This window comes from Canis lupus, chromosome 16 (assembly GCF_048164855.1).
Source record: "Canis lupus baileyi chromosome 16, mCanLup2.hap1, whole genome shotgun sequence".
Lineage (NCBI taxonomy): Eukaryota > Metazoa > Chordata > Mammalia > Carnivora > Canidae > Canis > Canis lupus.
In genome coordinates, this window is record NC_132853.1 from 20,591,443 (window position 1) to 20,606,888 (window position 15,446).

General features: G+C 42.1%; 1 protein-coding gene across 1 annotated transcript in view; it reads left to right on the top strand.

Moving 5' to 3' along the window:
- The first annotated feature begins 1,517 nt into the window (after positions 1–1,517).
- PSMD11 (proteasome 26S subunit, non-ATPase 11) overlaps positions 1,518–15,446 on the top strand; it is a 31,406-nt gene continuing 17,477 nt past the window's right edge. The window contains exons 1-3 of the mRNA XM_072779459.1: positions 1,518–1,678; positions 3,941–4,042; positions 10,811–10,935. Coding sequence (XP_072635560.1) covers positions 1,588–1,678; positions 3,941–4,042; positions 10,811–10,935 — 318 coding nt within the window. The 5' untranslated portion in view covers positions 1,518–1,587. The remainder of the gene's footprint in view (positions 1,679–3,940; positions 4,043–10,810; positions 10,936–15,446) is intronic.

Consider the following 15,446-nt stretch of genomic DNA (forward strand, 5'->3'; position numbering starts at 1 on the left):
TGAGGTGAGCATTTCATCCTCTTTCATGATTTCTTCTAACGAGTTCCTTTTGATTTTTTTTTTATCGCTTCCTGATGGAGCCTGGAAGTAGCTGAAGGTTTTAGGATTGGTCTGGTCATTTTTTAGTAAATCTTTTACTTACTAAAGTAGTGAGGATGAACTGGTAGGTCTTTAGAAGCTAAAGATATTTATTTCCTGTTGTTCTCAGCTTTAGAATTTTATAGCTCACTAATATTATGGTACAATATATTGATTGCTCACCAAATTGAGGAGGGAGGGATGACTTTTTAAAGCAAAGAAAGGTTTAGTTTTATACTGAGATTCATGGTATCTCAGAATTAGGAGAAATCTAGAAGCCATTTAATCAATTTCCCCACCAGTGCCATGAATCTTGTTTACAACTTGTTGAGATGTGATCCAGTTTTCTTTTGGACACACCCGGGAACTAGGAATGCATTCCCTAAGTTGCAGATAATATAAGTTTCTGCTCATGTAAGTATCACCAAATCACTTTAAACCCCATTCCTCACCTGTGAAAGGAGTGTAAATAATGCCTTCTTCACAGGACATTGTTGGGAGGATAAAAGAAAAATGTATAAATTGCCTAACCCAGTCAAAGAGGAGTGCAATGTTGATTCCCTTTACAGGTCCCTTTAGGGGACAACATATTCTGGTTTTGGATTGTCTTCATAATCCTCATATTGCATTGCCTCTGTGTATTTTTAGCGCTTCCCTTAAGCTCACCCCTCAGTGGTCACACAGTATGTCTTTTCTCTTTTCACTTGGCAGCCTTTCAGATATCTGTGATTCTAGTTGAAGAAACTAGAGATATTAGAAAAATCCTTTTTTTTTTTTCTTTTCTGAGCAGAGAGTTCAGGTAGCCATTAGAGTCCCATGTGAACCCCCCAAGAGGGATTTATTGAGTGAATGGGGCAGAGATGGTATTTCACTTTCTAACATCAGTTCTCCCGACGCTGATGGGCTTAATCACAGGCTGGCTATGATCCTGTTTGATTCTTTAGGATTCTAGCCTGGGAAGTGTGCGCATGTGTGTGTGTGTGTGTGTGTGTGTGTGTGTGTGACAGAGAGAGATGTTGTTCGACACTTGAATGCTTTGAATGGTGCTATTCTTTGTGTGCCGCAGTGAGCACTAATAAGATCGTTTATTGCCCTGAATGAATGCTTAAACGTGGAAGCTACAAAGGAAGCCAAACGTTTTTCAATGAATACCTAGGCAGGTGCTCAAAACGTCCCGTCAAGGGCGAGGTAGGAGAGTTGCTTCTTTTGGGGTGGGTGGGGACTAGCCTTCGGCTTTAATTCTTAGGCACCGCCTCTTTCTCCCGGCGGTCGGCCGCTAGGCGGTGCTGGGGAGCTTGCCGCCCACTAGCTGGGGCGCCCCAGCTCTCCTCCCTCGCCCCTCAATCCCCGACCCGCGCGGCAAGACTACAACTCCCGTGGTGCTCTGGGAGCGGGAGAGGGCGGGGGGGGGGGGGTAACCATGGGCTAAGAGGGGTGCGAGGGCGGGCTTTCCGGGAGTGTGTTTCCGGCGTCGGCGGCCGCGGCCAGGGACGGTGTGAAAGCGGTAAGATGGCGGCGGCGGCGGTGGTGGAGTTCCAGAGAGCCCAGTCTCTACTCAGCACTGACCGGGAGGCCTCCATCGACATTCTCCACTCCATCGGTAAAGGTCGCCCTGCCCCCTCTCTGGCCCTGCCGGCTCAGCTCGCCGTGTGTGGGGCGGCGGCGGCGGCGCGGGGCCGGGCTAGCCGGCTCCGGGGCTGCTGACTCACTGTGTGTGAGGGGGGCCGGGCCGGGGGCACAGGCCGCTAGCAGCTCCCTGGAGCCAGCGGGGTCCCACCGGGTGGGAAGCCGCGAGGCAGCCCGGGGGTCCGCTCGCCGGCTGCTGACTCACGGTGGGCTCGGCGTGGAGCGAGGGTGGGCCGCGCCGGGGCCGCCGCCACTTCCAGCCTTGCCGCTGCTCCGGCCCGTGCGGGCTGGCCCGGGACCGCGAGCGGTGCCGCCCCGCGGGCTTGTCGCCGACAGGACTGAGCCTCGAGTGGAGGGGCCCGGCGAAACCCGCCGTACGCAGCGCTTCCCGCCGTTGTTATCAGCGCAGCCCGCTCCGGGTGGCCGCGCGAGCGCTCGCCTTTCTCTCGGAGTTGTGTTCCTCGGGACGCGTGGAGCTGCCACCACCTACCCCCAGCCCCGCGGCGAAAGGCTGCGCTAAAGGGAGTGTGGGAAACACGGAGGGGACACACACTGCAGCCTGGCATTTGGTTTGAAGAGGTGCCCGAGACGGTGCTTTGCCGCCGTGTCGGGTGCGGGAGCGACCGGGGACCGCCCGGGCACACGAGGTGACTAATCGCCCTGGCAGGTCTCTCCTGCAGGCGTGGGAAGGGAGTTCGGGGAGTTAGTTGTCGGGTCGCCGGAGAACATCGAAGTCGATTTGTAGTAGGTTGCCTTACACCTTCACGCCCCCGGGTAACTGAGACGGGAGCTCCAGCCAGTCGCCTCCGACAAGTCTCTTCCGGGGTTCAGGTGCGAAGAGAAATGGATTGGTGATGACAGAGGAGGCTTTGCACGTTCCGTGGTGAAGGGCTGGCCCCTCGCTGCACCTGTGGCGGTGCGATCTCTCTCACGTAGCTTGAGAAGATTCAGACCGGATCAACAAGTAGCGTAAGAACGCACGTGTACGCGAGACCTTCGGGATGCTGGCTCGGAGGTGGACTTGCTGGTCTGTTGAAGTGTGGTATTCCTGACTGGCGTGCGTGGAGCAAAGACCGTGACAGGATCTGGGTGGCTTTATCTTAGGGGGGTTAAGATGCATCTGTGGTAAATGAGAGGTTTTCGTTTAGAAGTTCTCATCTTGAATTAAGTCAGTTAGAATTACAGAACCAGCGTCCTCTTTAAAACCACGTACACATTTTTATTCTGTGAGTACACACGCATCTGAAAAGCATGGGTTTTATTTTATTTTTTGTTTAGTGCCTAGTATTTTGTCTTTCATAAAGTGGTAAAATTATGGTAAACTGTCATTATAGTCGGAACACTCTGTGATTGTCCGCTCTACGGTGGTGGTGGTGGTGGGGGGGAGGTTCCCTGAAAGCTTCCCTGTTAGAGCAAGCTTGAGTCATGATGGTTACAGTCTTACTTTTTCCAGACTCCATCATGGAGTATCTAAGTCGTGGTTTTTGTCAAGTCATGATGCTTTCTTTGTAAGAGAAGTGATAACTAATGATGGTCACTAAAATTATCACCACAGACTCCAAGAGGTTATTCAGTGTTTGAGTGGTAAAATAGTTATTAACAGTTGAAAGTGGGACGGATAGCACAAAGTTATTTTAACAGGTCCTGAATCCATTATAAAGCAGTGATCCCTCCTAGGGACCTCACTGGAGCTTTGATTGGGTTGTTTTTCCTGAATGGCTTCGTACAACTGCTTATCCCTAGCACACCCATTAGTGAGGCTTTCTGCAGGTTAAAGTTTATTGAAAGACTACTTTTTTAGTCCTCTGTAAATGATGGTTTTTTGATTTTACTTTGTGGCATGTAAACATTTAGGCATGTTTAATATATTCAGTAACAAAGTGCCTAGTGTAGGGCTTACCACCACAAGTATGAAGAACTTGTTTGAATTTTGCTTTAACCAAGTGACAGCAACAAATCTCAATGTATATGGGTAAGGGGAATTCTGATTCATAGAATGAAAAGGCACCTTTTTTTTTTTTTTGAAAAGGCACATTTAAAATCAGTAATCTATAATTTACATGGGACATATCTTACATGATGGTTTCACTTTTTTAGGAGGTTTTTTTTTTTTTTTTAAGTTCTCTAGATTTTGTCTTTTCGTAACTGAGTTTGTGTTGTTCTTGTGAGGGTGAAATTTCCCTCAGTCTTCATTTTTTGTCAGAATTCTAAGAAGGTTTGCATTTTCCTCTCCCAGTGAAGCGTGACATTCAGGAGAATGATGAGGAGGCAGTGCAGGTCAAAGAGCAGAGTATCCTGGAACTGGGGTCTCTCTTGGCGAAGACTGGACAAGCTGCAGGTGAGTGCTGCAAATGGGTTGCTTTCTCTTTTACCTGAAATGTTGAAGTTTCAAGTTTCTGTTGGAGTAGAGGAACATAGGGATGCATCCACACAGTGTATTGGTGGTATAAATCCATGCTATCATCAACTTATTGAGCTTCAGTTTTTTTAGCAGGAAGTTAGGTGGACCTTTAAACTCACTTCTTTCCTGGAACAGTTTTGTTCTGCAGGTGAGGGAAAGTCCTGTTCTTCTTGGGATATGGTGATCTGTGATTTGTTTCTGGTTTGAATTTTTACTGTGTTCCTTTACATAAAGGCAGCAGCGCGAGTAGCAGCTATCTTAGTGATTTCAGCACTGATTTATTTAAGGTGGATAGGGACTTGGGCCCCTGACTTGAAAATGACGAGGGATTTTGCATTCAAGTAAGTGACTAGCTGTCGCTTTTTCCTGATAGACAGTGAGACATATAATGGAAAAGCCTTGAGATTTCTCCATTATTACCTGGGACTTTGTGCATATCATTGCCCAGATGTTCTAGCTGTAATTGAACAATTGAGTTTCTAGGTTTGAAATGACTTTCTGATGATGGGTGTGTCCTTAGAATAAGAGTCATTGGAATAAGAGACCAGGAAGGGCCTTTGACCAGTAAAGTGGTAATAGTATTTAGAAGGTAGCTTAAGCTTAAAATGGATGATTTTTTAAAAAAATTTTTATTTATTTATGATAGTCACACACACAGAGAGAGAGAGAGAGAGAGAGAGAGAGAGAGAGGCGGAGACATAGGCAGAGGGAGAAGCAGGCTCCATGCACCAGGAGCCCGACGTGGGATTCGATTCCGGGTCTCCAGGATCACGCCCTGGGCCAAAGGCGGGCGCTAAACCGCTGTGCCACCCAGGGATCCCAAAATGGATGATTTTTTAAAAGTCAGTTTTAAAGTGAATATAGATCTTATCTAATGTAGAATGGATTAAGTTCTGGTCAAGTGACCTTGTGAATTACTTTGTGTAAGTTAGCAAAACTTCTTGAACTTGAGAACTAAGATTTTTCACAATTAAGGATGACTAACATTGATTAATTAGGCTTAGTTAATAGAAAATTGAGTAAAGATGTATGCATTTGGGAGGGTGTGTTTATATGGGTTTTGTATCTTATTTAAAATAATCATTTGAAGTTATAATAAAACAGTTTTTTTTTAATCTTATTTATTTATTTATTTATTTATTTATTTATTTATTTATGATAGTCACAGAGAGAGAGAGAGGCAGAGACACAGGCAGAGGGAGAAGCAGACTCCATGCACCGGGAGCCTGATGTGGGATTCGATCCCGGGTCTCCAGGATCGCGCCCTGGGCCAAAGGCAGGCGCCAAACCACTGCGCCACCCAGGGATCCCAATAAAACAGTTCTTAAATGCTGTCAACTAGTTACTATTTTAAGCACAAATTTGATTTAGTTTATTGCATCCTCAAAGCAACTCAGTAAGATAGACACCGTTGTCCATTTTATACCTGAAGAAATTGAGCAAAGAAGAGGTAAATAACTTATCAAAGATCACTCATAGTATGTGGGAGAGCCAGGATTTGAGCCAGTTTGTCCCACTTCAGAGCTCATGGCCTTGTGGTGTAATGATTCTTGCTTTCCATACTCACTTATGGGTTATTAGTGGTTGCTGCTGTTTTTTTCATTTTATTTATTTATTTTTTAAAGTTTATTTTCTTAGTAATCTCTACAGCCAACACAGGGCTCCAGCTCGACCCTCAGATCAAGAGTCACATGCTCTTCCAGCTGAGCCAGCCAGCCATCCCTGTTTTGTTCATTTTATACTGACTTCTCTCCTATTTAACATATTTATGGATTCCTTTTGCCTGTCAGTCAATGTGAGCTTGAGGCTGCATAATAGTTTTGGTAATTAGTCCATACAAAATATGATTAATAAGGTAATTTTCCAGAAAGAATTAGAAGGGGAAAGTTTAAGATTTTTCTGCTGTTGAAATTTCCAAATATCTATTTTCCTCCAGTAGCATGGATAATTACAAATAGCATGTAGTATAGTCAGCATTTAAAAATTTTATCCAAAAATGTTAACTGTTTTGCTTGAAATTCCTGTTTTATGCTTTGTTCTCTGCTTATTCCTTGCCTCTCCCCTTTGTGTGACTCAGAACCTGAGAAGTTGAGAAGTGTATAGCTAAACCTATTGAAATTTAACAGGTGAATCATAAGGACTTCAGAAACTTTTCCAGGTTATTTACCATTGTTTTCTTTTTCTTTTAAGATTTTTATTTTATTTATTTATTCATGAGAGACACAGAGAGAGAGAGGTAGAGACACAGGTAGAGGGAGAAGTAGGCTCCATGCAGGAGCCTGACGTGGGACTTGATCCTGGGTCTCCAGGATCACGCCCTGGGCTGCAGGCGGCTCTAAACCACTGCGTCACCGGGGGCTGCCCTACCATTGTTTTCTAAGAAAGAGTTTGATGAGTATAGGTATATACAATAGAAACCCTAAGGAAGTCTTGGGGCCTCCATATGTACCTAACTTTGCTGTTCATAATTGATAGGTTTATGTTTCCTTTGATTTTCGGTTTCCTGAGAACAGAAAATCTGTCTAGTCTATTAATCTTCAATTTTGTTATATTATGCACTTAATATACAGTTAGGACTGTGTAAGTATTCCATTCAAAAAATTTAAGGTAAGGTCCCTGACCTAGACAGTAATTTGGGAATTAGTGAATAAGGCAAGGTTGTTCATAATAGTGGTTGAAAGTGGTGATGAGCATCATCATACATGATGGCTAGGTTCAGGATCTGCAGATTTCATAGCCTGAGATTCTAAAAGGATTATTTTGAGTTCTGTGAGATTCTCAAAAGGAAGTTCTGGTCATGTAATTGTAAATAATCTCAGTAGGAAGAAGAAATCAGTATGATTCTTTGGGAATTAAAAAAAATTAGTATATATGAAAATGGAAAGAAACAGGGAATATAACCAAGAATGAATAGTAGCAATAGACTGAAATGAAAAGTGAGCTGAATCTTTTGCAACTAAGAGGTCATTTGTTTCTCTGTTAGGGTAAGAAGAATAACACACTATCAGTGCTTGGAGCAGATAATAGAATCTAGCAGGTGCTAGAGCAAAGGGCAGGCTGCTTAGTTCATGTTTCACTTTAGCCTTTTCCAGGAAGAAAAATGACTTTCAAAAAGAAAAAACATCAGAATGAGAGAATTAAAGACAAGGTAGGTGAGAGGAGAGAGAGCAGATACGCTCTTTAAATAAGTTCAAGTCTCTAGGCTCTGACAGTTTCTGTCTTTTAATTTCAAAAGCATAGTTCTAGCAGATATATTTATAGAGCCACTATTATTCTGAGAAAAGTCTTGGAGGATGGAGAAGTATTAAGGAAACTGAGGATGGGCAAACATTATTTCACTTTGCCTGAAGATAATGAAAAGGATAACTTCTAGACTCTTTAAACCAGTAATCACTAATATCTGGGACAGATTATTTGATAAGTAGGTTTTAATCACTTAAGACCATGGGTTTATTAAAAAGAGATTATTTCTTTTCTTTCTTTTTTTTTTTTTAAGATTTTGTTTATTTATTTATTCATGAGAGACAGAGAGATAGAGAGGCAGAGACATAGAGGGAGAAGCAGACTCCACGCAGGAGGCCCCATGTGGGACTCAGTCCCGGGACTCTGGGATCATGCCCTGAGCCAAAGGCAGATGCTTAACAACTGAGCCACCCAGGTGTCCCAAGAAAAGATGATTTCAAACTCATCTTCATTCTCTTTGGTTTGCAGGGCTCCACAGACAGTGGCTTGCTACTTGCTTTTTGTAAATAAAGTTTTCTTGGAACCCAGCCACACCCATTTGTTTACATGATGTTTATGATTGCTTTTGCACTACAGTGACTGAGTTGAGACCACAGAGCCCAAAAAGCTGAAAATACTTAATTATCTGGCCTGTCATAGAAAAAGTTTGCCAACCTCTGGGTTAGAGTACATATCTGATGTAAAGAAGGCATTTGAACATTTGCCATAATATTGATAGGTAAACAAGGTATTTGAACATTTACCATAATTTTAATGATAGGTACAGGTAAAGATCATTTGTCAACCTAGAGGGAAGTCTCTAGCATCATGTCATAGGGATCTGTCCTTGTTCTTCTGGTCAGCATCTGGCATTATGGCTAAAGCCATTTCAGAAGGCCTGCTTATTTTTATAGATGACTCAGTATAGTAGAGGACAGAATTAAGATTCAGAGTTATTGCCAAAGCCAGCAAGATTAAATTCAGTGTGGCAATTATAAAGCTATATACTTAAAAGTTTTTTTTTTTTTTTTTTTTTCTTAAAAGTATTTATCAAAACAGAGGAAGGTGAGGAATTACTGGTCTATGCAAAAAAGACCTTAATGGATTCAGCCTAAACAAAAGTCCTATTAGAAGAAAGGAAGTAGGCTATCTTGTGTTACATGTGGTGGCCAGATCAAGAGAATTAGGCCATGACTCTTCTGGTCAGACCCTACCTGGAGAATTGTTTTCCATTCTGGGTACTACAAGTGTTACGTTTGCAAATTAGAGTCTATTTGGTGACAAGGAATCTAGAAACCAGAACATTGGAGGAACAGTTGAAATAGCTAAAGATGTTTTGCTTGAAGAAAGGGAAAGTTAGGAGATATAAATGGTAGTTATCTTCAGAAATTTGAGGCCATGTGGAGGGAGGCTAAAGACTTGTGTTTTAAAAAAGAACAAATAAATTTGACTAACATTCAAATAGTCTGCTTTCTGAACATTCCTATCATTAGAGATTGTTCATAATTGTTCCAGCATTGGGATCCCTGGGTGGCTCAGCGGTTTAGCACCTGCCTTCGGCCCAGGGCGTGATCCTGGAGTCCCGGGATCGAGTCCCACGTTGGGCTCCTTGCATGGAGCCTGCTTCTCCTTCTGCCTGTGTCTCTGCCTCTCTCTCTCTCTCTCTCTCTCTCTGGGTCTCTCATTAATAAATAAATAAAATCTTAAAAAAAAAAAATTGTTCCAGCATAGTAGGAAATACTGTGGGGGAAGGGACATTGTAGTAGACTACTTTTTTTTTTTTTTAAGACTTTATTTATTTATTGAGAGAGACACACACACACACACACACAGAGAGAGAGAGAGAGAGAGAGAGAGAGAGATAAGCAGGCACCATGCAGAGTGCCTGACAGGAGACTAGATCCAGGGTCTCCAGGATCAAGCCCCGGGCTGCAGGTGGCGCCAAACCGCTGCACCACCAGGGCTGCCCTGTAGTAGACTACTTTTAAAAAGCTTTGTACAAGTGTAAAAGGAATTTGAGAGGGAGAAATCATTGTAGCCTGTAGTTAGCATGGAATACTCAATAGGACTTTAGCTGGACCTAAAAGGATATCTAAGGTTTATATAAGTCAAGAAGATGGGTGAGAAATTCTCCATGGGAATGCAGTGGGAGTGCGGCATGAAAGCAGAAGCATGTGTAGTCTATGCAGGGGTGAATGAAATAGCATAATGGGGAAAATCTTGGTGGAATCTCAGGTCAATACTGGGAAGTGAAGGTAAAGATGAGCTTTTCCACTGTATAAAGTTCCTTTTGTACCTGACACAGTCCCATGTATCCTGTGACTATTCAGGCAGATGAGGATTTCAGGACCCTGAATTAGCATTCTCAGGAGGGTGAGGTTTGCTTGCCCTGAATTAGAATCCTCAGGAGGGTGAGTCCACAATTGGAGAATATTAATGAAGCCGTGGCACTAAAGTAATTTTAACCTACATTCCAAGAGTACTTCTGTAGTTATTGAGTTGAAATATTCTGTAATTTTTTCTCTTGTTTCTAAAGCCGCTCCCTTAAAATGACTGTACCACCTTTTTTTTCCTATCAGAGGGGAGAGAAACTTCTGTGCTGAACACTTTTTTTGTTCATAGTTTAAAACTTAGGTTTTGCAGGGGCATCTGGGTGGCCCCGCGTGGGGCTTTCCCTGCTCAGCGTGGAGTCTGCTTCTCCCTCTCCCTCTGCCTCTTGCCCCTACTTGTGTTTTCTCTCTCTCTTTCTCAAATAAATAAATAAGATCTTAAAAAAAAAGACTTAGGCTTTTCAGATAGATGAAGAATTTTAGGTATATCTTTAAGGGATAGAATACCTTTTTTTTTTTTTTTTTTTTTTTTTTTTTGGGATTAGAATATCTTTAAAGGGAAAATACCATAAGTTTTCTGTGAAAAGTTTATTCAGTGCCAGAGTGCCAGGGAAGTGATATTGCTAAAAGGTTAAACTGGGGAGAACTTTGGGAGAGGAGGAGAAGGGAACCTGGAATTGAATACCTTCTGTTTAAAGGACAGCTGCCATGATGGACTTGGAAATTCAGCAACAACAAAACACCCCTCCCATAACCTCATCAGGTTTGTGAGGAAGTTGATTTTACCTCAGGTGTCAGAGAGACAGCATATTTCATGTTGTAGAAAACTGTGCTCTGAGACTATGAGCACTTTGCTGTTTATCTGTCATTAAAACAGGTAAATGAGGCCAAGAGAGGTGAGCTTTTCCCAGGGCCCTCATAGTAATCAAGTAGGTGAGTGCGGAATAGAATACAAATTTGGTATATGTTGTTCACTCATTTTTGCTACTCTGTTACCTTCTAAGAATGCTTTAAATTCTTATTATGCTTAATTTAGACTGATTTACAGTGACATAGGATGGATTTTATGATCTTGGGTCACTATTTTAATGGATATTTTCTAGTTTCTAATATTGATGTTTCCTTTTTCTTTTCTGAATTGCCTTCCACACAGAGCTTGGAGGACTCCTGAAGTATGTGCGACCCTTCTTGAATTCCATCAGCAAGGCTAAGGCAGCTCGTCTGGTCCGATCTCTTCTTGATCTCTTTCTTGATATGGAAGCAGCAACAGGGCAGGAGGTAAGCTACTTTAATGGCAGAAGGTAGACAATAGGAAAAAAAAAAAGTCTGTTTCAGTGAAAGAAATGCCTGCCTGCACTGTGGTACTAATGTGGAAGGGATAGCTGGGAGGACAGCTCAGGACTTATCATGTCAGTTTCTCTTTGTTACAGGGCATTTGATACTTTGGGTCTGTTCCATGCTTTGCTTTGTAAGTGGAGATTGTCAGTGGTCCCTGGAATCCTCATTACATCAGGGTCACAAACTGATTCTTGTCTTTGAGGTATTGTATTGCCACACCTTTGTAATGTTTTTTGTGTCTGTGGTACCTTTCATTCTGTGTCACAAAGCTCCCTGTGAGCACTAAATAAGTCTTGTGGCATCCCTTCTTGGCGTGTTTTGTACTGCGTATATGCCTTTATGGAGGGGTGAGCATCCATCTGTTTGTGTCTCATCTGTGCGGAAGTGACTCTGGTGTACCTGTACATGTCCTCTACAAGTTTAGACCAGACCCTGAACCGTACTGAAGAGTGCCTCTTTGGAATCAGCCTCTTCTGAACTTTTCAAAGATATATTTTCTGCAGTTCAGGAGGAGACACTACCAAAGTTAAAACTTACTCAGTAAAAAGCAGCAGATCCAAGTAGGATAGATTATGGTTGAATCTGTTTGTAGAAAGAACATAGTTGTCTTTTCTATAGGTACATTGCTCAGTATTCACTGAGTGTGGGCTATGTGTTAAACATAGTTACATGGGATTACATTTATAAAAACATAGCGACTGCTCTCATGGGGATTATATTTTAATGAGGAAGGCAGGCAATAAACAAATATATAATATGTCAGGTAATATAAGGACAAGGGTAGGAATTGCTGGTTGGTTATATGTCTAATTGTTTGCTCTGGCCCCTGTGGGTGTATAAATAAAAGGTATGAAAGGGCACAGTAGCATTCTGAGTAAATAGTGAGGAATTTTAGAAATCTAGGACATAGGGATCCCACTTTGAAATCAGGTCTTTGGTAAAATCTGCTTTCTTGCCTTAATGATTCTTTGAGGCCTAGTTTAAACACCATAAACTAACTTTATTTGTAGAAAATTCATTTGTAGAGAAGTCTTCAAATTTGTGGCAGCACTCTGTTTCGTGATAGTAAATAAAAAATAGTTAATATTTAGATGGCTTTTTTTGTTGTTGTTTTTTAAAGATTTTATTCATGAGAGACACATAGAGAGAGAGAGAGAGAGAGAGAGAGAGGCAGAGACACAGGCAGAGGGAGAAGCAGACCCCATGCAGGGAGCCCGATGTGGGACTTGATCCTGGGTCTCCAGGATCACTCCCTGGGCTGAAGGCAGTGCTAAACCACTGAGCCACCCGGGCTGCTGTAGATGGCTGTTTTTTTTTTTTTTAACCAAAGCATTAGAAATATTTTTTATGAATAATTTAAAAGAAAAAGTGATTTTAAAGGGATGTTAGTCTTATCTAACCTTAACTTTTCTTTTATTGTACTTGTTCTCATGAAAAAGTGACACCATCTTTTGTTTGAAATGGGGTGCCTTATAATGAGTGGGCCAAGAAACCTTAGTTTGAAATAGATTGATACATGGTACATGCAACTTTTTAGGCAGAAAAAAATTAGTTAACAAAGCTGCTTTTTTGCACACTGAAGTCTCCAGAATTTGTCCCTTACCATAACATAGAGTAGACTCAGTGGATGGAACTGCATTTGTGTAACAAGCAGTTCTACTCCTTTGTGGAGGTCTATTAAATCATAATTTAGCCCTCCTCTCCTGTCTTTGTTAGTGGGGTTTACTAGCCTTTATCATGTGTCTCTGTGTCTGGTTAGGCCTTCCTGTCTAAAATATCCTGTCTGCTTTACTTTTCTTCATATTTATTTTCCTTTTTAACATCTGTTTCCTCCTTAGAATAGAAGTTCCCTGAGGATAGCTACTTTGCCCTGTCCAGTGCTGTGTCCTCGGCACTTAGAATAGTTTGGCCCAGAGGAGTTACAGAATAATATTTGTTGAAGGAATGTGTGTATAATGCCTTCCCTGTGGTAGTGGTTGACGCTTAGGAGGTACTTTGTTGAAATAAGACAAAAATTTAGTGACTTGAGATACAAGTGTTAAGTGTGGTTACTGCATTTCTCTAGGTGAGTCAAGGTCTCTGACTTGGAGATATTGGAGTTATGTGTTCATCTTGGAACATCCTAGGTTCTTTTAAAATTCTTTCATTGAGTGATGGGAAAGGATAGAGGAGCAAAGTTATAGGTCACTGTCATAAGTAGTATTGTGGCCTGAGGCAAAAGAAGTTTGCGAACGTTGTTGAAAAAAGCTAGGAGTTGTATTGGGGAGTTTGGTACCCAAGAGGATGGAGGAGGGGATTTTCCTTGCCTTTTTCTGCTTGGGAACTAACCGTTAGTTGGATAGGTCTACAAAACAGTTTTCAGTTTGTTGTATTCCAAAAGGTGATAAGAAATCAGATTAGGATTGAATCAATTGCAGCACTAAGCTTTAGAGCCTAGAAAGAAAAGGGGTGGAGTGGGAGAGTGAGGATGGGGTGATGGCAAGGGGAGGGTAGTAGAGAATTGGGTTGAGGAGGGAACTGAGCCAGACCCTTTCCAAATAGTGAACTGAAATCTCAAAATTAACCTTACCTTTCAGGGATCTCCAGGTAGTTGCCCAAGAGAAGCCATTTTTGGTATAGTCTAACTGCAGTAACAGTAGCATGTTTTAAGAAACCTGACATTGAGTCCTGTTATTGAAACAGTTATTTCTGTGGAAAAAAGGAGTTTGTGTTAGAGAATTTCAGACTTGGAATAGTAGTTACTATTCTCCTATTAGGATTTAGTTAATAAGGCATTTTAAAAAATGGTTAAGTGTATTGATTTCAAACTTAAATGTCTGATTTCTATCACATTAAGCTTTTGTACTCAAATAAAGGCTTTCTCCAGAAGCAGGGACTTCTCAAATATTCTTACCCCTTTATCAGTCATTGTTAGCATTAACCAAGCGCAGAACCTCAAACAAAATAGTTGTATAGCAAGGCTAGTGGCCTTTAAAATTTTTCCTTAGAATTGAGGTGCTGGCTTCACCAATTATAGTACTAGATAGTGCAAAATTACGCACCCTGTAAAGGATAACAGATTCTCCGTTCAGTTTGTGAAAAATCCCTGCTCTAGGAGAAATGTCAGTACTGACTTGAACAAAAGCATGGAGATAGGGTCAAGTTCTGATTCCAGCAGCTGATATGCGACCTTGAGGGAGCCACTTCACATCTGGACTGTCAGGGAAATGGGGACAGGTGAGATGATGGATTAGAATTCAGTGTTTCTTAACTAGAGACCTACATCTGGGTGGCCAGGCTGTATTCCAGACAACTTGAGTCAGGAGCCTTGGCATCCATTTTTGTATTCTTTGAAAAAGCTCCCTGGATAAAATTGGGATGGTAAGCATTTCTAAGCCCTCCCAAGACATGTAGGACTATCAAGGACTCTTGTATTTTCGTTATTAAACCCATTCAGCAGATTTTTTCAGTTCCATTCATGTCATGAACAGAGATCTTATGAGTTTGGCTTTTCAAAAATTTTTTTTTTTTTTTTTTTAATTTATGATAGTCACAGAGAGAGAGAGAGAGAGAGAGGCAGAGACAGGCAGAGGGAGAAGCAGGCTCCATGCACCGGGAGCCCGACGTGGGATTTGATCCCGGGTCTCCAGGATCGCGCCCTGGGCCAAAGGCAGGCGCCAAACCGCTGCGCCACCCAGGGATCCCGAGTTTGGCTTTTCAGAACATAACTCTCAAAACTCTGAAATGGTGTTTGGCTTGCTTTTATTTTAGTTTTCATAGAATTTTTAATGAGGTTGGTTGAGTTTAGCACTGGAGATTAAGTAGCCACCAGAGGGCTTCAGTGAGTTACAAAGGTTCCGTTGAGTATCTCATTGGTGAATCCTCCAAATTACCATATAATGTCATCTGTTTATTTACTGAATTTGGACTTAGGATCTAAAGGCAGAAGATCTGTCTATTTGAATTATATTCTGTTCCTTTTCCTTCCTTATAATACTTATTAAGATAGCTCTGGAAGTACATAAAGGCATGTTGTTTTAGCAATGAGTTCTCCAGAAAGTTCAGTTTCTTTTTATCCTATGCTTTGATTAGGAATCTTTTTTTTTTTTTTAAGATTTTATTTATTTATTCATGAGAGACACAGAGAGAGAGAGAGAGAGGCAGAGACACAGGCAGAGAGAGAAGCAGGCTCCATGCAGGGAGCCCGGCGCAGGACCCGATCCGGGGTCTCCAGAATCAGGCCCCGGGCCGAGGGCGGCGCTAAACCGCTGAGCCACCCGGGCTGCCCTGATTAGGAATCTTAACACAAAACTTGCAGTAAGAGAGTGATGTAAGATCTGCAGTACTTATATGCACTTTCTCAAAGCTGATATGTCACAGATACCTGATGGCATGTAGACTCTCTAGCATAGAACACTGCTTTAAATCAGTTACTTTGCATGTTCTCTCACTGCTTGGGTGGCAGATAGAAC